The sequence below is a fragment of the Argopecten irradians genome, chromosome 16, assembly GCF_041381155.1.
Source record: "Argopecten irradians isolate NY chromosome 16, Ai_NY, whole genome shotgun sequence".
Classification (NCBI taxonomy): Eukaryota; Metazoa; Mollusca; class Bivalvia; order Pectinida; family Pectinidae; genus Argopecten; species Argopecten irradians.
The window spans coordinates 2,804,575-2,827,698 of NC_091149.1; the positions used below are offsets into that span (position 1 = coordinate 2,804,575).

Genomic DNA, 23,124 nt, shown 5'->3' on the forward strand with positions numbered 1-23,124 from the left:
TTCAATATTGTAGATACAGGGATTTTCCAGGAAATTTTATTTCTCATTTTTAATCTTTAATAATAACTTTCATGCCAATTTAATTTCTCAATATACAGATAAAAAGTTTTATTTGATAAATGCAGCTGAAATATTTCTGCTGTAATTTACTTTGTAAATTCATAATGGATGTGAAGCACAAATATTTGAACTGTACACAAAAAAATACTTTAATTTATGAAGAACTGTACACCAAATGTAATAATGTGTTTAGTTAGAGGCTAAACTGTACAACTGACGAAAGTGAAGCTGCCTCTAAACAGAACATTAACTCTTAGCTGTAAGAAGGATTACACAAAACAGGTAACCCTACCTGTCTCTCACCTGTAATTAGACTTTGATTAAAACATGAGAAGGGTATTTTATTTAATGTTTACCTATAAATATGCCCTAATAAGGAGAAAACATGACTGGCGATTCCACCAAACTCCGACTCTAATTCATCAAACGATTTACTTTTACTCTGGAATATACTGCCAACTAAGACCTCTTCTGCTTCTGATAATCTACAATAGAAAACACATATTAGTCTCTCTCTGATACCTACATCAACACAAGCATTTTCACATAGATGCCTTAATTATCATCCAACGTCAAAATAAGCTGTTTTAAAGGCTACAGATAAAGATATCAATGTGAGGTAATCATAAATGTTAAGTTGTAAAGTATTCTTTTAACAAGAGGTATGGAAGTTTGATGTCTGGTACAAACACAATGAATAAATGCTATATGAAACAATATCAACAAACAGAAATTTTATCTTTCCTAGAAAAAGATAATGTAGTTAAATAGTGAATTAGGAGGAAATTTTCAGTGATAAAATCTGATATAAGAGAATTCTGATCACAAGAAATTACTATTTGAATAATGTAAACATTCCTTTATAATTGAGTGACTGCAGTCCATGTTTGAGCTCTGAATGCATATGAGAGCCCTTTATATTGAAGGCTCATTGACATCATTAGAACAAATATACGTATCTGGCTTACTAGTACTATACCCTTCGGCCGGGTACGAATTGGTCCCTATGTGTCGTAATGGAGCACTGCCTCCGAAAATCACTCGGGCACAGTTTTCTATACTTTTTGTAGGTTTCCAATTATTTTAAGCGTATACGTGCATTTACATATTATTTTTGTCTAAAACAAACATAAATACCCTTCTTTGCTCCATTAGCATTACTAATAGGCACCAATTGTAGCTCTAAAGACGACACCATTTTCTGTCTAAAAGTCTTTTGAGCTACAATATTGCAGCTATGACATCATCTGACAGAGCACTTAAAAAGTCCTTAATGATTTACAGTCCTTGATAGAGCTCATGATCATAATGAGTCTTTATTGGGGGCTCATTGACAGTCCCTGAAGGAGCTTTGAGTGAGCCCTTACTGGCTTAGTGAGCTCATTGACAGTCCCTGGGCCTAGTTTCATGAACATTTCTTAACTTTAAGGAATTCCTTAACTTAAAATTATCAATAGGAAAGCATTACAAAAGTACAGGAAAAATCTAAAGTTAAGGAGCCTTCCTTAAAATAAGGGACTCCTTGAATTTAAGGAATGTCCATGAAACTGGGTCCTGATAGAGCTTTCAGTGAGCCCTTAGTGGGGCTCATTGACAGAGCTTTCAGTGAATACTTAGTGGGGCTCATTGATAGAGCTTTCAGTGAGCCCTTAGTGGGGTTTATTGACAGAGCTTTCAGTGAATACTTAGTGGGGCTCATAGATAGAAGGGCTTTCAGCTTCAGTGGGCCCTTAGTGGGGCTCATTGACAGAGCTTTCAGTGAGCCCATAGTGGGGCTCATTGACAGAGCTTTCAGTGAGCCCATAGTGGGGCTCATTGACAGAGCTTTCAGTGAGCCCTTAGTGGGGCTCATTGACAGAGCTTTCAGTGAGCCCATAGTGGGGCTCATTGACAGAGCTTTCAGTGAATCCTTAGTGGGGCTCATAGATAGAGCTTTCAGTGAGCCCTTAGTAGGGCTCATTGACAGATCTTTCAGTGAGTCCTTAGTGGGACTCATTGATAGAGCTTTCAGTGAGCCCTTAGTGGGGCTCATTGACAGATCTTTCAGTGAGCCCATAGTGGGGCTCATTGACAGATCTTTCAGCGAGTCCTTAGTGGTCTCATTGACAGAGTCTGAGGACATCATAAAGACCTTAGTTATCAATAAAAACTTACTTGCTCAGGTCAACACAGCAGCGGGCCAGCAGATATTTACACTGTGGGGTTGGACAGCCACGTTTCTTAAGTAACATGTGAGACTGTATCGGCTTTCCCATTCGATAGTAGCAGGTAGCCAGTAAAAACAAAGCCTCATCTGACGTCTTGACTGGAAATAGAAAAGAACTAGTATCACCATTGTAGACCAATATCTACGGTAAGTGCTAATTAAGATTAATTAACAGACATTATAAGTTAATTTAACGAGTGGTTATATTAAAGAATTTTTTTTTTTTTTTACTTTTTGATGTATATGATCTAATCTCAAGATACTACTCTTTTAAGGAAATTTCATTACTTAAATCATGAACATAATTTTATTAAGAAAACATCCTCCTACACCCACCCCCCCCCCCCCCCCCCCCCCCCCTTACCAACTCAGTATACACTTACCTTCAGCCACAAGTCTTTCTGCCAAGAAGGTTGCATCTTGGTAATGGTAATTATTCAATGCATCCCAAATGGCGGTCTGTCAGCAGAAGAAGAAAATATTTCATCAACAAAATATAAATTATATCAATTTTTAACTTTACTGAACAATAATATATATAAAATGCAGCCATCTAGCTCTATCAAAATACATAAACATGACAATGTGTTATAGTTATCATCATACATACAAATTGAATCAGGTAAACTAAGACTTCATATTCACATACATGTATACATACACCTTTAATACAGACTACTCATGATCATGTTTGATTTCATCATCAATAAAATCAAAATTTCTTAATAATAAAAACATAACCTTCAAATCAACAAAAGAATTTTCTATTTTACAACATCATGCATATAATTATACATTATACACACTGATACCCCCCCCCCCCTTTCATTTCTTAGACCGTGTATATCATATATAACTGTTTATTCACAATACATATATTCGATTGTGCATATCCTTTTTATGAATCAGTGAAAATGAAAGGACACTGACCACTTACTACAAATCAATTTCAATTAACTATACCATTATCCCAATTTAATCTGAGGACTCCCATTAATGGAAGACAATTGACGGATCGCCAGCTGTCAATCAAACCGCACGTGACTTTGTGTTTTGTATTGTGTGTGCTACGATGTTTGCTCCGACATTGAATAGAAACACGTGCGTTTGTAAGCACGAGGCGTGGCTATATTATACCTGGAGATCGGTCAATATAGCTAGCCATGCCAGTATTTTATAATCAGTATTACATATAAATATGTGATGGGTATGGTTTATCCGTTCTATTAGCTTCAAAAGCAGCTGGACACCACCAAGAAAATTGAGATGCTTAGACTTTCAATTACACAAGCTAAGAATAGCATGTAGATTAAGTACAGTATTCGTGATTCATAGCAACAAAAAGGATCACATATTTATAGCAGACTAAGCCATATGGAAATAATAGTGGGTAGTGTTAATAATGTATAACACATTATTAACACTACCCTTATACATAAACAATACATTACTTGCACGCTAATCCATACACAATACATCATTAACCAGCCTTACATATGCATTAACGAAACCACGTCCATAGTTATTTGCGTGTACATTATTTTCATTACCACTGACCCCCCCCCCCCCCCTCCCCCAAATCCCAACCCCCGGGGTCCTTGACCTTTACATATGTAAACCCCATCTGTTCTTCAAGAAGGAGACTATTAAATGGTGGCACGGTAATAATATATATAGAGGCCTAGGGGGTAAAAGTGACTGGCCAAGTTTGGTATCGAATATCATAAGACAAGGCCCTATCGTCAGCTGATTGTTATAATTACACATGGAGCCTTCGGTAGACTCAGGTTCTTAGCTCAAATTTCTTGCACCAGTCTTCACTTTTTACATACAAACATTAACCAAGCACGTTGGGTTTTCTCTACATTGTTTGAAAATAATGTATAGAAACACTCGTCTCTGAATTTCACACAAAACAGGTTGTGTCAAAAGTGACATGAGCGAAGTCGAGGTTATGATAGAATGGAAGGAAATGTGAAGTTCGTCGATATAACTTATCCATAATAAAATATATAGATACTATATGTGAATGAAAATTAATCCAGAAAATAACCACAGAACAGCGTACGTCACCTGTATCACTGGCTCCTGTAACAACATTGCCGCCATGTAAATGCAATGTCCTCGTTTAAAGCTGTGATGTCACATGATCAACAAAGGGCGATAACTCTCACCTATTTCCTTTCACTAGAAGTTGTGTTGCAGGTTTTGATTCAATGCAAACGGAAAGTGTACTAGACCGAATAATCTGTCTCTTAAAATGAGCTCCATTTCTTTTTGTTGTCGTTTATTGTAAAAAATTAGCGTATCAATAAACGTGTAAAAAAATGAGCGTATCAATAAACGTGTAAAAAATGAGCGTATCAATAAACGTGTAAAAAATGAGCGTATCAATAAACGTGTAAAAAATGAGCGTATCAATAAACGTGTAAAAAATGAGCGTATCAATAAACGTGTAAAAAATGAGCGTATCAATAAACGTGTAAAAAATGAGCGTATCAATAAACGTGTAAAAAATGAGCGTATCAATAAACGTGTAAAAAATGAGCGTATCAATAAACGATAACAAAAAGAAAAGGAGAGACAGATTAATCTGTCTAATACTGTTACATATAAGTTAGAGAGTATACTGTTCAGACTATTAAATACAATTTAAAAAAAAAATATAAAAAAACAAAATAAAGACATAAATAAACTCAAGCAGAAAAAGGCTTCTTTTTCTTTTATCATATTCAAAGGCAACATGCGGAAAAACAATACATAAAAGAACATCCAGTAAATTTAAACTTAAACTTAAGTTGGAAAATCATTAAAATCACAGTCCAAAGAGAAATAGATTAGAGACCTTTTTGTAGGTTCATACAATGCAGGCCTAGTATATGTAAGTCTCTAAATATATTAGATACATTTTTTTAATGCAAAATCTCTGTAAAAAAGAAAGGAAAAGAAACTAGACTAAAGACGTTAAAAGTTACGAATTAAAAAGTCAAAGTCTTTAACCTAATGTAGCAATTGATCTACAAAAAAGAAATCAACAGATTGTTCGGTATGAAAATTTAAGTTATTAATTTCTTAGAACTTATACGATGACTAGCAGAAACATATATACATGCATATATGTTTCTGTTAGTACAAAAATGTGTGAGTGCTCTACCGACTGAGCTACCTGGTCACCGATGATCGACCCAGTCCAATCCCGCTACAGATGTAGCTAATCGGTTCAGGAAACCGGACACGTGTACGCGTGCATGTATATGTATCAACATTCTGAGTCGCCAAGGCTGTCTATATCTTATGATTTTTTCTTAAATATATATGTTAGGTAAAAAACAAAATAACCAATCCATTATTCCATAAAAACGTTCACTTCTACTTCTTTTCTTGGTTTTGTTAAGCCAAAGACGTAGATATAGATCCTTGGTAAGGCATTTTAAAACAATTTACTAGATTCTATAGGCATACATCGTATACAAACAACGATGACTTTTGGTTCGTCTTTTAAAAATATATACGTTTATTTCATATTTAATGTAAGAAACGAAGTATTTATTTTAGTAAATAATTACATAAAAACAATCATCAATTAGGTCAATTTTACTGAATTTTAAACGAACACTAGTCGTAATCCAGACGTTTTAGGCTACCGGAGCGAAGGTGTCCAGATTATTGAGGGATCAGTACAGGAAAGCCGGACCACGCGGACACGTACATGTTTGTGTATCAACATTCTGTAGAGTCCGCTAATATTTAAAACAAAAAACAAAAAACAAAACTTATAAAAATATGTATATTTTATGATACAGCCAGAACTAGCGGACTTTATACATTCTAAAAAGTTGATAATGTGTGACGAAAACAAGAATACTTTGTCATACTTTGTGTCTTCACAAATAATACAGTATACATCTACAATATGATAATATACAATGTAATGGTTATACCAAGTCTGTCGTGTATTATAGTATTGTATATAAATTCTGAATGTGAAATTATTTAAAGTATCAAATTTATAAGTGGTCTTCCGTAATAGTATGGATTCCATTCTATCAGCTAATAACGGAACATACATATTATATTACATTATACAATTGTTATGATATATCTGTCAATAATTTATGATCAGTACCAGAGATTTAGATATATATCTATAAAGTGAATAAGTTATCTCCAAATTTTACAGTTTACGAATGTTTGCTATCACCAGGAACCAAGGACTTATATCGCTTATAAATCCCTGGTGCCATTAACGGCATATATGTAATATCAACAAAATATCTCCTAATTAATTAGTTTGCTTGAAACAATTAATTGTGTGTAGGTAGCCGATCTATACCGTGTGGGAAGTTATGTTACAATGTAAATTAATCTAGCTAAGATTAACTGGTCAGGGATATTAACCGCCTCGTGTATACGTTATATACGTGTATTGTACCCGTCACACCCGACTGACTCTGATGTCTATTTTTAGAGATATTTCACTGTGACGACAGGGAAATATTTCCACAGGAAACACCCAACAGATATAGAGCCAAGGAGAGCTGTGTACTGGTCAGCTGCTGAAGCCACAGGTAAGGCCAATCTTTGTACTGTTGTAGCAGCCAAAAGTACAGTGAAATTCAAAATTTTCATGTTAATTCGTAAACGACAAAGCTAGGATATATAATGAATTGATATTTCATGTGCCTTGTATAGTGTTTCGCAATATTGTAATTAGAATAGATCGGCAGGCTGTAAGCTTGGCCAAAATGGCGTCGACATGTAAACAAATTCGCTGCCTACGTACGCATAGAGTGACTGACCATCGACTGACTATTTTTAACACACGTTATAATTAATGAATTATGGATATCACAGGGATTTCATCCTCGTTACTCCAGGGTTTGCGATCACTGTCGTTATAACCACCCTAGGAATTTGTCATAGTAGAACTGAAGGCAACAAATGAAACAGGTAATCGTGGTTCTTTGATGTACATCAAAGTGGTTAATTACCGTTGGCTGTGAAGCTTGTAATTTAAAGTGGGCAGGATTCTCTCTGTGGTCTTCAACTGTCTTTAAGGGAAGGCCCTGCAGGCCTGTGATTGGTCAGTTTTTCTCCTGAATTTCCTTGGTGTTATTAAGAGAAAGTCCATTCCATGGGTGGATATAAATATGATATGGCAATGATATATATAGTAACCCTTGGAGTATCGAGGATGCATGGACTTGTAAATTACACAACAGGAGTTTGACGTTCTATCAATAATATATAGTATATATACAATTATGAAACCTTTAAAAAAAATATAGTATATAAAATTATATATATATAAAAATAGAATATAGAGGTATTTTTTTATATGCATACTTTATATTATTAACAAAACATCAAACTCCTGTGCTTACACTGTTTACATGTACACAGCAGTGGGGCGGCAATTGCCAAATTATCATCGCATGCATGCACAGGTGCCTGAGTTCTATGATATACATGAGACAAATTACAGTATCTTATAAAGTAAAAGCCAGGATGCTAGAATTTATCTCACATTCTGTGATTAGCAAGGTTCTTCCATTTCAGCCTCTTCCTATATCTTTATAGAGATATAGAGGAAGGTTGGACCTGGGTATTTAGAGAAGAGTTGGGCCTGAGTAATTAGAGGAAGGTTAGGCCTGAGTAATTAGAGGAAGGTTAGGCCTGAGTAATTAGAGGAAGGTTGGGCCTGGGAAATAAGAGGAAGGTTGGGTCGGTGTAATTAGAGGAAGGTTGGGCCTGAGTAATTAGAGGAAGGTTGGGCCTGAGTAATTAGAGGAAGGTTGGGCCTGAGTAATTAGAGGAAGGTTGGGCCTGAGTAATTAGAGGAAGGTTGGGCCTGGGTAATTAGAGGAAGGTTGGGCCTGGGTAATTAGAGGAAGGTTGGGCCTGAGTAATTAGAGGAAGGTTGGGCCTGGGTAATTAGAGGAAGGTTGGGCCTGGGTAATTAGAGGAAGGTTGGGCCTGGGTAATTAGAGGAAGGTTGGGCCTGGGTAATTAGAGGAAGGTTGGGCCTGAGTAATTAGAGGAAGGTTGGGCCTGGGTAATTAGAGGAAGGTTGGGCCTGAGTAATTAGAGGAAGGTTGGGCCTCGGTAATTAGAGGAAGGTTGGGCCTGAGTAATTAGAGGAAGGTTGGGCCTGGGTAATTAGAGGAAGGTTGGGCCTGGGTAATTAGAGGAAGGTTGGGCCTGGGTAATTAGAGGAAGGTTGGGCCTGGGTAATTAGAGGAAGGTAATTGGGCCTGAGTAATTAGAGGAAGGTTGGGCCTCGGTAATTAGAGGAAGGTTGGGCCTGAGTAATTAGAGGAAGGTTGGGCCTGGGTAATTAGAGGAAGGTTGGGCCTGAGTAATTAGAGGAAGGTTGGGCCTGGGTAATTAGAGGAAGGTTGGGCCTGGGTAATTAGAGGAAGGTTGGGCCTCGGTAATTAGAGGAAGGTTGGGCCTGAGTAATTAGAGGAAGGTTGGGCCTCGGTAATTAGAGGAAGGTTGGGCCTGAGTAATTAGAGGAAGGTTGGGCCTGAGTAATTAGAGGAAGGTTGGGCCTGGGTAATTAGAGGAAGGTTGGGCCTGGGTAATTAGAGGAAGGTTGGGCCTGAGTAATTAGAGGAAGGTTGGGCCTGAGTAATTAGAGGAAGGTTGGGCCTGAGTAATTAGAGGAAGGTTGGGCCTGAGTAATTAGAGGAAGGTTGGGCCTGGGTAATTAGAGGAAGGTTGGGCCTGTGTAATTAGAGGAAGGTTGGGCCTGAGTAATTAGAGGAAGGTTGGGCCTGTGTAATTAGAGGAAGGTTGAGCCTCGGTAATTAGAGGAAGGTTGGGCCTGAGTAATTAGAGGAAGTTTGGGCCTTGGTAATTAGAGGAAGGTTGGGCCTGAGTAATTAGAGGAAGGATGGGCCTTGAGTAATTAGAGGAAGGTTGGGCCTGGGTAATTAGAGGAAGGTTGGGCCTCGGTAATTAGAGGAAGGTTGGGCCTCGGTAATTAGAGGAAGGTTGGGCCTGAGTAATTAGAGGAAGGTTGGGCCTGAGTAATTAGAGGAAGGTTGGGCCTGGGTAATTAGAGGAAGGTTGGGCCTGAGTAATTAGAGGAAGGTTGGGCCTGAGTAATTAGAGGAAGGTTGGGCCTGAGTAATTAGAGGAAGGTTGGGCCTCGGTAATTAGAGGAAGGTTGGGCCTCGGTAATTAGAGGAAGGTTGGGCCTGAGTAATTAGAGGAAGGTTGGGCCTGAGTAATTAGAGGAAGGTTGGGCCTGTGTAATTAGAGGAAGGTTGGGCCTGAGTAATTAGAGGAAGGTTGGGCCTGTGTAATTAGAGGAAGGTTGGGCCTGAGTAATTAGAGGAAGGTTGGGCCTGAGTAATTAGAGGAAGGTTGGGCCTGTGTAATTAGAGGAAGTTTGGGTCTGTGTAATTAAAGGAAGGTTGGGCCTGGGTAATTAGAGGAAGGTTTGGCCTGAGTAATTAGAGGAAGGTTGGGCCTGAGTAATTAGAGGAAGGTTGGGCCTGAGTAATTAGAGGAAGGTTGGGCTTGTGTAATTAGAGGAAGGTTGGTACTGAGTAATTAGAGGAAGGTTGGGCCTGAGTAATTAGAGGAAGGTTGGGCCTGTGTAATTAGAGGAAGGTTTGGTACTGAGTAATTAGAGGAAGGTTGGGCCTGTGTAATTAGAGGAAGGTTGGGCCTGTGTAATTAGAGGAAGGTTGGGCCTGTGTAATTAGAGGAAGGTTGGGCCTGGGAAATTTAGAGGAAGGTTGGGCCTGGGAGATTAGAGGAAGGTTAGGTGTTTCATGCCCTAGTAGTACATAATCGAGTTATAATTGTATTGTGTTAATTATTGTGTGTTTATTTGCTATGATCATCAATTCCACCTGTCAGGACCCCTGCTGTGTTAGTAAGAATGGTTGTGGTCCTTTAACCTATAGAGGTTTTATACTCACCTTACTATTCTGTAGTAAAACAATCTAAAGCAGTTAGTGACAGATGTTTGAACACAATTGGTTCAAAATGTCTCCAATTTGCAAGTGTCATATTTTTGCGTTGACAGTAGGATAACCTTGACATCAGACTGTGTGTGACCTTGACACCAGCTGTGTGACCTTGGCTTCAGTCTGTATGTAACCTTGACTCCAGACTTTGTATGTCATTAACTTCAGATTGTGATTGACATTGGCTTCAGGCTGTGTTTGACCTTGATTTCAGACCAGTAATTTTCTTATTCAATAATTTCAGGGGCCTGTACCTTTTGAATTGAGAAGCAACTACATTTCATCTTCCTTGAAACATGTATCATTTTAGAGTGTATTTGTTTATTTTGGAAAATATTTACATAAAATTTATTTTATTAGGAAAATACAGCACAATTTCTTGTGGGGAAGGGAAAAAATCACTGCTTCAGACTGTTTGTGACCTTGACCTCAGACTGTACGTGTTTGACCTTGACCTCAGGCTGTGCTTGACCTGACTTCAGACTGTTTGTGACCTTGACCTCCAGCTGTATTTTGACTTTGACTTCAGAGTATTTGTGACCTTGACCTCTAGCTGTGTGTGAACTTGTATCACTTGATTCCATGCCTTGTATGACCATGTAGACTGAAAGCCTTCCCATGGACATCTTTGACATGTCATTTTAATATACAATTTGTTACTTTCCATACAATGGGTACCTTTTCTTGATACATTGCATAGTGACCTTTTGACTTTGACCATTTAATCCATTGAACTTGATACTATTTATATAACCTTGTGATACAACAAACTTAAACTCAGTGACTCATTGATCATGACCTTTTGTGAATTTCATCTTTATTTTAGCAGTAAAATCTGTGTTGTAGATACTTTAATTTTTATTTATCCAATTTACCTTACAAAATTACCTTTGACCTTTTTGGCACTCCTTTTCAGGTACCTGAGACCTCCAGTGAGACAATATGGCTGAGATACCCACAGTCGCAAAAGTAATCATCGCATTAGTCGCGATAGGAGTTCTGCTGATTGTCATTCTAGTTCCAATGAGTTTCAGTTACCTGGAATACTACGAGGTAAGTCTTTTCTAACCTCAGAAGAGGGGAGGAAGGAGGGGGAGAGAGAGGAGGAGGGGGAGTTGGAGAGGAGGAGGGAAAGTTGGAGAGGAGAAGGGGGAGTTGGAGAGGGAGGATATGGGAGAGGGAGGAGGGTCTAGGTGGAGAGGGAGGAGGGTCTAGGTGGAGAGGGAGGAGGGGGAGGGGCAAGGAGGAGGGGGAGAGGGAGGGAGAGGAGAGGAGAGGGACAGGAGAGGGAAGAGAGGAGGGGGAGGTGGATAGGGAGGGGGGGGAGAGGGAGGGGGAGGGAGAGGAGGGGAGAGAGGGAGGGGGAGAGGTAGGGAGGGGGGAGGAGAGGGAGGGGGGATTGAGGAGATCGAGGGGATAGAGGATAGAGAGGGGGAGAGAGGAGGGAGGGAGGGGGGGAGGAGAGGTAAGGGGAGAGGAGGAGGGGGGAGAGGGAAGAGGAGGGGAAAGAGGGGGAGAGGGAGGGAGGGAGGGGGAGGGGGGAGGGGAGAGGGGAGAGAGGGAGGAGGGGGAGAGGGAGGAGGGGGAGAGGAAGGAGGGGGAGAGGGGAGGGAGGGAGGAGGGGGGGAGAGGGAGGAGGGGGAGAGGGAGGAGGGGGAGAGAGGGAGGAGGAGAGGGAGGGAGGAGAGGGAGGAGAGGAGGGGTGAGAGGGAGGAGAGGAGGGGGAGAGGGAGGGAAGGGGGAGGAGAGAGAGGGAGGAAGGAGGAGGAGAGGGAGGGAAGGGGGAGGAGAGAGAGGGGGAGAGGGAGGAGAGGAGTGGGATAGGGAGTAAGGAAGGGGAGTGGAAGAGTTGGGGGGGGGGACGAGGAAAGGGAGAGGGAAAAGGGGGTAAAGATGAGAAGGAGGAGAGAGATTTCACTCACCCAATACAGAAAGTGAAAATATAGGAAGAGAATTGCTTATATTTCCATAAACACATAATAGATATAGGTAGTTATGTGTTATATATAGTCTTACTTTCATGGCTATGTTATATGAAATTAATGAAACTCATTCAATAAATCTACGGTATGTGCCGCTCATATAAAGCTTCATGGCTTATCAAGTTATTGAACCCATTTGATTGATATCTTCCACAATGCAGTTAAAAATTATTCACTTGTGTAAGAACATCTATGTCAATCTAAAAAAAGCAAAAACATATGGTTAATTGTTCTCATATTCTTTATTGAATGTAAACCTCTAACTCCCAGAAAAGTTGAGCAAATTCGACAACAAAAAAATCTTACTTTAATGTAAATGTTATTTATGTTCCAAAGTATGGATTCCTACGACAAAAATCCACCGGCACTGTGACCCTGGATAAGGTTTATACGTCGGGACGATCATATACTGGACCAGATGTGGAGTTCAAAATCTTTCAGGCCGACGCCCATAAGGTAGAACTAGATGATATTACGGTATTCACAGCGGACAAGTTGGAGGTTAGCGTGACTGTGTACTTCCAGTATTTCTTACGAATGGAAGATCTTCCTCTTTTACACGCTGCCTACGATCTGTATTATGAGGACGTCATGAAAACGAGTGCAACAGACGCAGTCAAGGTATGATATAAGATGAAAAATTTATATCAAGACAAATCATTATCAGTCTATAGATCTGTGGTCTGTGAAAAGCAAAGAGGAATATAGGCCACTGTGGTAACTTAGAGTAGTCAAGACACTGGCAATATCTAATGGAATATCTTACATGGATCTGCCAAGTATACGTCTCTGTACTAGCTAGGTGAAAGATTCTACTGCTGATTTCTACCAGTAGATAGGAATATGTCTCTATACTGAGTGAAAGATTCTACTGCTGATTTCTACCAGTAGATAAGGATTGGTCTCTATAGTGGGTGAAATGTTCTATCGCTGATTCCTACCAGTAGATAAGGATTGGTCTCTATACTGGGTGAAATGTTCTACTGCTAATTTCTACCAGTAGATAGGGATATGTCTGTATACTGGGTGAAAGATTCTACTGCTGATTTCTACCAGTAGATAGGGACTTGTCTCTATACTGGGTGAAAGATTCTACTGCTGATTTCTACCAGTAGATAGGGACTTGTCTCTATACTGGGTGAAAGATTCTACTGCTGATTTCTACCAGTAGATAGGGACTTGTCTCTATACTGGGTGAAAGATTCTACCACTGATTTCTACCAGTAGATAGGGACTTGTCTCTATACTGGGTGAAAGATTCTACTGCTGATTTCTACCAGTAGATAGGGACTTGTCTCTATACTGGGTGAAAGATTCTACCACTGATTTCTATACTAGCAGATAGGGACTTGTCTCTATACTGGGTGAAAGATTCTACTGCTGATTTCTATACTAGCAGATAGGGACTTGTCTCTATACTGGGTGAAATGTTCTACTGCTGATTTCTACCAGTAGATAGGGACTTGTCTCTATACTGGGTGAAAGATTCTACCACTGATTTTCTACCAGTAGATAGGGACTTGTCTCTATACTGGGTGAAAGATTCTACTGCTGATTTCTATACTAGCAGATAGGGACTTGTCTCTATACTGGGTGAAAGATTCTACTGCTGATTTCTACCAGTAGATAGGGATATGTCTCTATACTGGGTGAAAGATTCTACTGCTGATTTCTACCAGTAGATAGGGACTTGTCTCTATACTGGGTGAAAGATTCTACTGCTGATTTCTATACTAGCAGATAGGGATATGTCTCTATACTGGGTGAAAGATTCTACCACTGATTTCTACCAGTAGATAGGGACTTGTCTCTATACTGGGTGAAAGATTCTACTGCTGATTTCTATACTAGTAGATAGGGACTTGTCTCTATACTGGGTGAAAGATTCTACTGCTGATTTCTACCAGTAGATAGGGACTTGTCTCTATACTGGGTGAAAGATTCTACTGCTGATTTCTACCAGTAGATAGGGATATGTCTCTATACTGGGTGAAAGATTCTACTGCTGATTTCTACCAGCAGATAGGGACTTGTCTCTATACTGGGTGAAAGATTCTACTGCTGATTTCTATACTAGTAGATAGGGACTTGTCTCTATACTGGGTGAAAGATTCTACTGCTGATTTCTACCAGTAGATAGGGACTTGTCTCTATACTGGGTGAAAGATTCTACTGCTGATTTCTACCAGTAGATAGGGACTTGTCTCTATACTGGGTGAAAGATTCTACTGCTGATTTCTACCAGTAGATAGGGACTTGTCTCTATACTGGGTGAAAGATTCTACTGCTGATTTCTATACTAGCAGATAGGGACTTGTCTCTATACTGGGTGAAAGATTCTACTGCTGATTTCTACCAGTAGATAGGGACTTGTCTCTATACTGGGTGAAAGATTCTACTGCTGATTTCTATACTAGCAGATAGGGACATGTCTCTATACTGGGTGAAAGATTCTACTGCTGATTTCTACCAGTAGATAGGGATATGTCTCTATACTGGGTGAAAGATTCTTACTGCTGATTTCTACCAGTAGATAGGGATTGTCTCTATACTGGGTGAAAGATTCTACTGCTGATTTCTACCAGTAGATAGGGACATGTCTCTATACTGGGTGAAAGATTCTACTGCTGATTTCTATACTAGCAGATAGGGACATGTCTCTATACTGGGTGAAAGATTCTACTGCTGATTTCTACCAGTAGATAGGGACTTGTCTCTATACTGGGTGAAAGATTCTACTGCTGATTTTATACTTGTAGATAGGGACTTGTCTCTATACTGGGTGAAAGATTCTACTGCTGATTTCTACCAGTAGATAGGGACTTGTCTCTATACTGGGTGAAAGATTCTACTGCTGATTTCTACCAGTAGATAGGGACTTGTCTCTATACTGGGTGAAAGATTCTACTGCTGATTTCTACCAGTAGATAGGGACTTGTCTCTATACTGGGTGAAAGATTCTACTGCTGATTTCTACCAGTAGATAGGGACTTGTCTCTATACTGGGTGAAAGATTCTACTGCTGATTTCTATACTAGTAGATAGGGACTTGTCTCTATACTGGGTGAAAGATTCTACTGCTGATTTCTATACTAGCAGATAGGGACTTGTCTCTATACTGGGTGAAAGATTCTACTGCTGATTTCTACCAGTAGATAGGGACTTGTCTCTATACTGGGTGAAAGATTCTACTGCTGATTTCTATACTAGCAGATAGGGACTTGTCTCTATACTGGGTGAAAGATTCTACTGCTGATTTCTACCAGTAGATAGGGACTTGTCTCTATACTGGGTGAAAGATTCTACTGCTGATTTCTACCAGTAGATAGGGACTTGTCTCTATACTGGGTGAAAGATTCTACTGCTGATTTCTACCAGTAGATAGGGACTTGTCTCTATACTGGGTGAAAGATTCTACTGCTGATTTCTACCAGTAGATAGGGACTATGTCTCTATACTGGGTGAAAGATTCTACTGCTGATTTCTATACAGCAGATAGGGACTTGTCTCTATACTGGGTGAAAGATTCTACTGCTGATTTCTACCAGTAGGTAGGGATTGTCTCTATACTGGGTGAAAGATTCTACTGCTGATTTTTCTACCAGTAGATAGGGACTTGTCTCTATACTGGGTGAAAGATTCTACTGCTGATTTCTACCAGTAGATAGGGACATGTCTCTATACTGGGTGAAAGATTCTACTGCTGATTTCTACCAGTAGATAGGGACATGTCTCTATACTGGGTGAAAGATTCTACTGCTGATTTCTATACAGTAGATAGGGACTTGTCTCTATACTGGGTGAAAGATTCTACTGCTGATTTCTATACTAGCAGATAGGGACTTGTCTCTATACTGGGTGAAAGATTCTACTGCTGATTTCTACCAGTAGATAGGGACTTGTCTCTATACTGGGTGAAAGATTACTGAAAGAAGATTCTACTGCTGATTTCTATACTAGCAGATAGGGACATGTCTCTATACTGGGTGAAAGATTCTACTGCTGATTTCTACCAGTAGATAGGGACATGTCTCTATACTGGGTGAAATGTTCTACCGCTGATTTCTATACACATCTTCTCCCATTCATGGCAAGATACCTGGAAAAGAAATTCATATGCATTCAGAACATTGATATTGAAATTGCATGAATCAACTACAGTTATTCAGTAAATCCCACTGTCAAAAAGTTCTGTGAGAATGGAATCCTTTCAAAGTTTGAGTGTGGGAGGAGATGTGATATTGTTAAAAAATGGAGAAGCTAGATATTCTATCAATTTTTTCACAAAATATTTTTTTTTATTGAATAGGCATATAACAACAAAATTATCCTTTCACAGAAGGACTCTCACTCCAATTTCTATATGCACACAACCTTTTTCTATATGCACACAACCTTTCAGCACTTTCACATTAATTTCAGATACATGTATATTCGTCAATTACTCGTTATTACATCTCATCCATTAATAATTACTTTGAATAGTGTATTTAATTAAATTTCCAGTAAATATGTCAGGAGAGACAACTCTCATATAAGATAAGTAAAAGGGAGAATACTTATATTTTAACTTATTTTTCAGGGTGCTACAACAACATTTAACACAAAGCAGATGATAACTGATCGTAAAATATTGGAGGAGACCCTTTATACAGCAGTGAGAGAGAGGCTCGGGGGCATCTGTTGTAGAAAAGACTGCTCAGCATTTGCTAGTGGTAAGTATTATTCTCGGGGGTTAACAAATATTATAATTCATGTCAACCCATACGAAGGGCAACAATTGTATATTATCAATCTCCTTCCTATGTTAACATAGGATAAGTATGATGTATTTAGATGTATGCACTTGCAGTTGAAAGATATGGAAAACAACTTCATGATTTTTAGGGAAGATATTATGATTGGTTTGACTTGTTTGTTTACTGTTGTTATCATTAGCAACTGATGTAGCACAATCTTTAAACATTTCCTTCTATAGATCAATGTATTTTTTTTTTTATTTTTTTTTTAAATGAATTTCAGATATGGAAATAAAATTTCCGAATCGAATTTCAGATATCTGGAAATAAATCTGGAATTTCCGAATCGAAAATACAATTTCTGATACATATGTATTTAAATTTGATTTCTAACTTCCGGGAAATGGAATTCCCCATAACGGAAATTAGAATTTCGGAATAAAAAGTAAATTGGCTTGCCATAAGTTCTTGGATATGGGAATTTCACCCACATAATTCAACAGTTAGCTTTTGTGTCTGTGCAGATGAGTGTTGATATCTATTATTAGCAGTGAAGCATCATCGAGGGCAACCTGCTCTTGGATGGGTGACCGATCCGTTGGTTTAGGACCTGCTCTCGACATGTTACAGTATCTAAAATCTTTCTTTGTATAATGTATATATTTCTATTTATTTTTCTCTCACGTGCTCTGTCCACTGTTGACCCCCTGTACTTTTTATGATTTTCCCTCCAGCGTGCCCTGTTAACCCCCTGTATTTTTATGATTTTCCCTCCAGCGTGCCCTGTTGACCCCCTGTATTTTTTATGACTTTCCCTCCAGCGTGCCCTGTTAACCCCCCTGTATTTTTTATGATTTTCCCTCCAGCGTTCCTTGTTCACCCCCTGTATTTTTTATGATTTTCCCATCAGCGTTCCTTGTTAACCCCCTGTATTTTTTATGATTTTCCCTCTAGCTTGCCCTCCTGGCTGTAAACCCTACAGTTCATGTGAGACTGGTGACAAAGGCCTGTATGCGGATGTCCGGTATTTCCAGCTCGGTGAAGTTGAAATCTCAGATTCAGTAAAAGAGCGGTTCATGCAGGCATTGGTTCTCCTAGAGGAAGCAGAGACAGAGATTCTCAAACAGGAAGCTCAGGTTATCAGAAAAAACACCACAGCAATAGTAAGTTCAGAGGCCAATAGGTCATATTTTCACCTAATTGTCTTAAGTATGGTTACAGACACATTCTGTCTTAATTAGGTCAATTGTTTTACCCAATCAGGATTGACTCTATTCTGCCTAAGCTCATTTGCCCCGAAGTCGCGTTTGGACTCTTCTAATTCAAATGGTAGAAGAGTTCATTATAAATTTTCAGGGGTGAATGAGTTAAATGGACAAATTATTCTATAAGCTTAAATGTGCATACCGTATTCGCAGTAATTAATGCCCAGGACGCTTATAATTGTACCAAAGGTGGGCACTTATTTATAATTATGTAGATATATTATCATAATGAACCAAAATGTTAGTTGTGGACAAAATAGTCATATTTTAAATCTTTCTGTACTCATGTACATTAACCTGTTGCAGTAAACATGCATATTCCTTTTATCCATTGAGACATATTATTATGTCGGTGATTCATATGTAAAAGACTTGCAAGTTCATGTAATATGGGATACAATGCTGATGTTAGAGGCATTACATGTTGTGAAACAGTATTAAATCCATAGGATGGGGGCGTTTATACAACTTCATCTCTTCTCCAGAAAAGGTGAGGGGGGTGCTTATAGGATGAATACAGTAATTGAAATTTGAGACTATATCAGAAATAAACCAGTTCAAATTGCTGTAATCTGCATGCAAATGTCCACTGCAGTATATACCTCACTATCCACTGGTGATTTTGTATAGTCACACCTTGTAATCTGAACCAGAGTCTGAACCAATCTATTTAAAATTAAACTTGTAATTCCACTCCACTACAACTTTTAGCTGTTCACACTTCTGAATTAATCAACCACACAAAGATTTCGTAGGCGACACCCTGATTGGCTAACCATAGGGGTCATGCTGAGGTGACCCTAAATGGAGAGTTGTTAGATTTTATATTGGAGCGTAATGTAGAGTGTTTTAGTGGAGTGGAATGACAAGTCTAATTTTAATTAGATTGGAATCTAAACTTGCACTCTAGTGAAGTGAAGCTATTTCTTTTTGAATTATTAATGATTCACAATCAGATCCCTCTGTCTAAAGGTCAAAGGTCAAAGGTTATCATCATTATTTTAGAAGGCAGTTACAAAATGATCTAGTCAGAATTATAATGTTAAAAGTAAAAAGTAAACATTTTTCAGAAATTTTCAAAAAAATCAAATCTTGATAAATTTCTTACCATTTAAAATTTTCTATTTCTATTTTAGATACAACGAACAGAGAATGAGGCCGCAGAGATTCAGGAGCAGGGAACAGCGGAGGCAGCCTACATACAGTCGATCGCTAACGCTAATTATACGGCCATTATTGAAACAGCGCGTAGCGAGGGGCTGAAGGCAGTATTTAACAGGCTGGCCGTCACTGATCAAAAGTACAAGAGCAGTTTTGATTATCTACGTACGTTACGTGGATTGACTCACATTCATCTGTCTGTCGATTACCAGCAGCTCATCGCCGGAAATTTTGGTTCAGGCTAAGGGAGATAACACATTCACACAACGAAAAAGTGCTTTAGTATCTCATTTGTTAAGTATAATGTCAATTTTGACTGTAATTTTCTCTTTATTCAAGTAACTTTACAATTAGCTGATAAATTAACGAGTTACAGATATATACAGTCCAATCTGTCCATGAGACCATCTCTATTAGGCGACCCTCTGCTCTAAGCGAACATTTCAATTCCATCCGAGCATTTTTCCTCAATATTCTAACTCTATTAAATGACCAGTTCTTTAAAGCGACCAGCAACCACATTTTTCTTTCCCTGTGGATGCCAAAATCTGCATTTGGCGACCAGAACATTTCCAAAATAACCCCCATTCAGGCTTTTTGCCATATACAAATGTAATAATGGGAGGAGTATATGATATATTTGAATTAAAATGAATTAAAACAATATCAAAACGACACTTCTAAATTTAATTTTATGATATTTTGATTTATTCTAAAAGTAAGAAAACATATAAGATTATTGTGAAAGACATCAATATAAAAACATGGGTGACTTGTCTCCTCGATTCTGATCAGTTTGAGTTATTCTGTTAAGAGACCACTCTCTATCAAGAGATCACTTTTCAATTTCTCTTGGATGATCTCTTAATACAGATTGGACTGTTCATGTATGTAGAATAATATTCTTTATTTACTCAGGGTGGTGTTAAATAATCAATCTGATTAAAATCTAGATCTTTAATTTAATTATTATAACTCAGAGGATCCAACAATATCCCATTAGGGGCCATGTTCCTAATTTCTGCTTCTAGTGCTCTTTCTCCACCTGACTATATATATGTACATACATGACCAGAAAACAATTTGTCTTGATCTTATAACTTTTTAGGAAAAAAAACCCCAAAAAACCTGAAGGTGGTCCATGTTTGATAATTACAAAACTTCATATTATACAATGTAGTAACTAGTTTATAATGGCCATTAACTTTTACGTAATCAGAACTGTATTTGAATTTTGTATGGTACAATGTATATTCCATCAACGATATTAATTGTACAAAAACATTTTTTTGAAACATGGAAATTAATCAGAATGTATTGTTTACAGAACGGGTTCAAAACTGTTATAGAAATATTTAGCTTTATAGAACATATTTGTTAGGTATTTGTGTTGTATTTATTAGATATAAATACCATGTTATTCTATGTATGAAAATTCATTACCGTATTCAACCAAATAGGCGCTTAAACAATTGGAACAAATAAGGGGGCATTTGATAAACCAAAACTTACACTAGCTAGAACCAAATTCAGACTTGGCCTTTCGTAATATCAGAGTGCAAAGTAAGCCATAAATCAATTTGCAACAGAAGTTAATCAAGAAACCTACACAGTTTTCATATTTTCGATCTTCATTTAATTCAAGGTAAGTGAAAATGAGGCCTAAAAAGGGAAGTGGGGCACATTTAGGGATGAGGGCGTTTATCGAGATGAATACGGTATGATCAAATATATGATTTTTTAAAAAGTGTACCTGTTTGATATAGATCATAATTGTTATGTGTACAGTGTACCTGTTTGATTTAGATCATAAGGCCAAATAAAATAATATGTCTGCTTAGGGTTACCCGACTGACCCTAATTTTTTTCCCTACTTTTCTATGTAAACAAAATTAAAAGTCAGGATTTCAATCTCAGACTCCAGTTCCAGCCGTTATTTTAGAGTGAAAGACACTTAAAAAAAATCCTCTCGACCCTATTTTTTTGCCAATGTAACCCTAAGCAGACAAATTATTTTTTTGGGCCTTATTGTTATGTGTGACATGCAATATGCTCATTAACTTGTCCTCACTGGGTTTTTTTGACAATCACTCAGGCATGTCAAATTAGACAGTTATTTAACATTTTTATATATTTATTCAGGACCTATGCATAATATTTATTCATTGGAAATATACATTTATTTTCTCATTGTACCGATAGTTTTTTTTTTAAATGCAGTTTTTCGCTCTTTGTAATTTAAATGCAGTAATTATATATCACTAAAGGATCATTTTCTCACCTTAATGATGTCACTATAAATAGATCTGCAGCTGTTTGATACATCAAACTTTAGACATACCAGTGGTACACCTGTCTAGTTATTTGATGAACAATCAATATTTATATAATTTATTGAGAATTTTAACAATAGAGACATTGCTTAAAAAAGTGAAGAATTTGAAAACATTGAGTTAATTTTAAAGAAGTAAATCAAGGTAAGTAACTCTAGATATAGAAGAAACAAACTGTAGAAATTAAACCTGTAAATGAATGACCAAAGCTGCAATACTCGATTATGTTTGTTAATTAATGCTGACGATATATATGAGTCAGATGTGACATTAGACAGTGCTTATTCATAATTATAATTAGTACAAGTAATCTTACTCCGTCCCTTGGTTCTGTCAGACACATGAAACGTCTCTCAGTAAGGCTACGTTAACGCAGGGTTTATACTATCTGTGCCAAGTGCCTGCCACTAGCATAATCTGATTTGTTTACATGTTATTTTTACTTTATTAAAAAGATGATATTAAATAAGTCTCTTAATGCTCAGGTAAATTCTTAAAGAAGTCTTCTATACAAGTTATATATCACTTGTTGCAGATTTTTATAAGAAGTTCATTATGTAATCTGATATTGTAGTTAATCCATTAAGTGTCCTTTCAACTTTTCACGAAAATTGCATGAAGTCAATATGAAGCTTTATATACATATTACCTCAACATTCATTATTTAAGGAATATGATTTTATTAAGAAACAATTTGTCATGTTGCAGCTACACATTTACATGTAGTTATGATGTTTTCATGAATTTTAGAGCATCAGTAACGTTGAAATTTATTTCTTATCTTTTATCTCATTTTCTTCAACACAATATAAATTTCACAATTAAGGTAACAATGCACAAGTTGTATTGGCTGAGTCTCGGCACAATGGAATGTGTACTACGGGTCAACAAATTGACATTGGCAGCTACAGTCGAGCCTTTCCCAACGACTTGATAACAAAATACATTAATTAACTCTCCACCATTGTTTTTCCCTTTAACAGTAAATGGTATATGTAACACATTTACACACACATATAGGCCTATAAACAGCATCTAGATGAAACTAGGGCACCTGACTTGTGACACTGTCCGGGAATATAGATTATCCAACACAGGTAATTATGATGTCATGACACTTTGAGTAACATATTTAAGAGTAGAGAAAAATAATGAATGTTTCTTAATTGCCTTAATCTTTTCTAAAACTATATTTCTTTTATATGAAGTGGTACTGTCGGCCATATAATTTCCCATAATGCATTGTGTTTCTCATTTAAATATTACTATAGACAAAGAAGGAATGAAATATATTTTAATTCCTCAAAAATACAGTTTATGTCTGTTTGTCGCCAAGTTTTATCAGTTCCGTCCTAATCTATAACTACATGTCTGTGCCAAATTTCATTGCTGT

General features: G+C 37.7%; 3 protein-coding genes across 3 annotated transcripts in view; 1 reads left to right on the forward strand and 2 right to left on the reverse strand.

Moving 5' to 3' along the window:
• The window catches only part of LOC138310834 (cell division cycle protein 27 homolog), a 41,989-nt gene extending 37,571 nt beyond the window's left edge, over positions 1–4,418 (reverse strand). Inside the window, exons 1-4 of the mRNA XM_069252159.1 lie at positions 4,340–4,418; positions 2,650–2,725; positions 2,215–2,365; positions 417–545 (exon numbers count right to left, since the gene is read on the reverse strand). Coding sequence (XP_069108260.1) covers positions 417–545; positions 2,215–2,365; positions 2,650–2,725; positions 4,340–4,375 — 392 coding nt within the window. The 5' untranslated portion in view covers positions 4,376–4,418. The remainder of the gene's footprint in view (positions 1–416; positions 546–2,214; positions 2,366–2,649; positions 2,726–4,339) is intronic.
• The window catches only part of LOC138311102 (PCNA-associated factor-like), a 30,506-nt gene that overhangs the window by 3,036 nt on the left and 4,346 nt on the right, over positions 1–23,124 (reverse strand). The gene's annotated exons all lie outside the window — the stretch shown is intronic.
• On the forward strand, positions 6,731–22,464 carry LOC138310437 (uncharacterized). The gene is made up of 6 exons (XM_069251658.1): positions 6,731–6,834; positions 11,168–11,304; positions 12,570–12,854; positions 16,816–16,948; positions 17,927–18,135; positions 19,374–22,464. Exons 2-6 carry the CDS (start codon positions 11,194–11,196, stop codon positions 19,641–19,643), a joined length of 1,008 nt encoding a protein of 335 aa, XP_069107759.1. The 5' UTR covers positions 6,731–6,834; positions 11,168–11,193; the 3' UTR covers positions 19,644–22,464.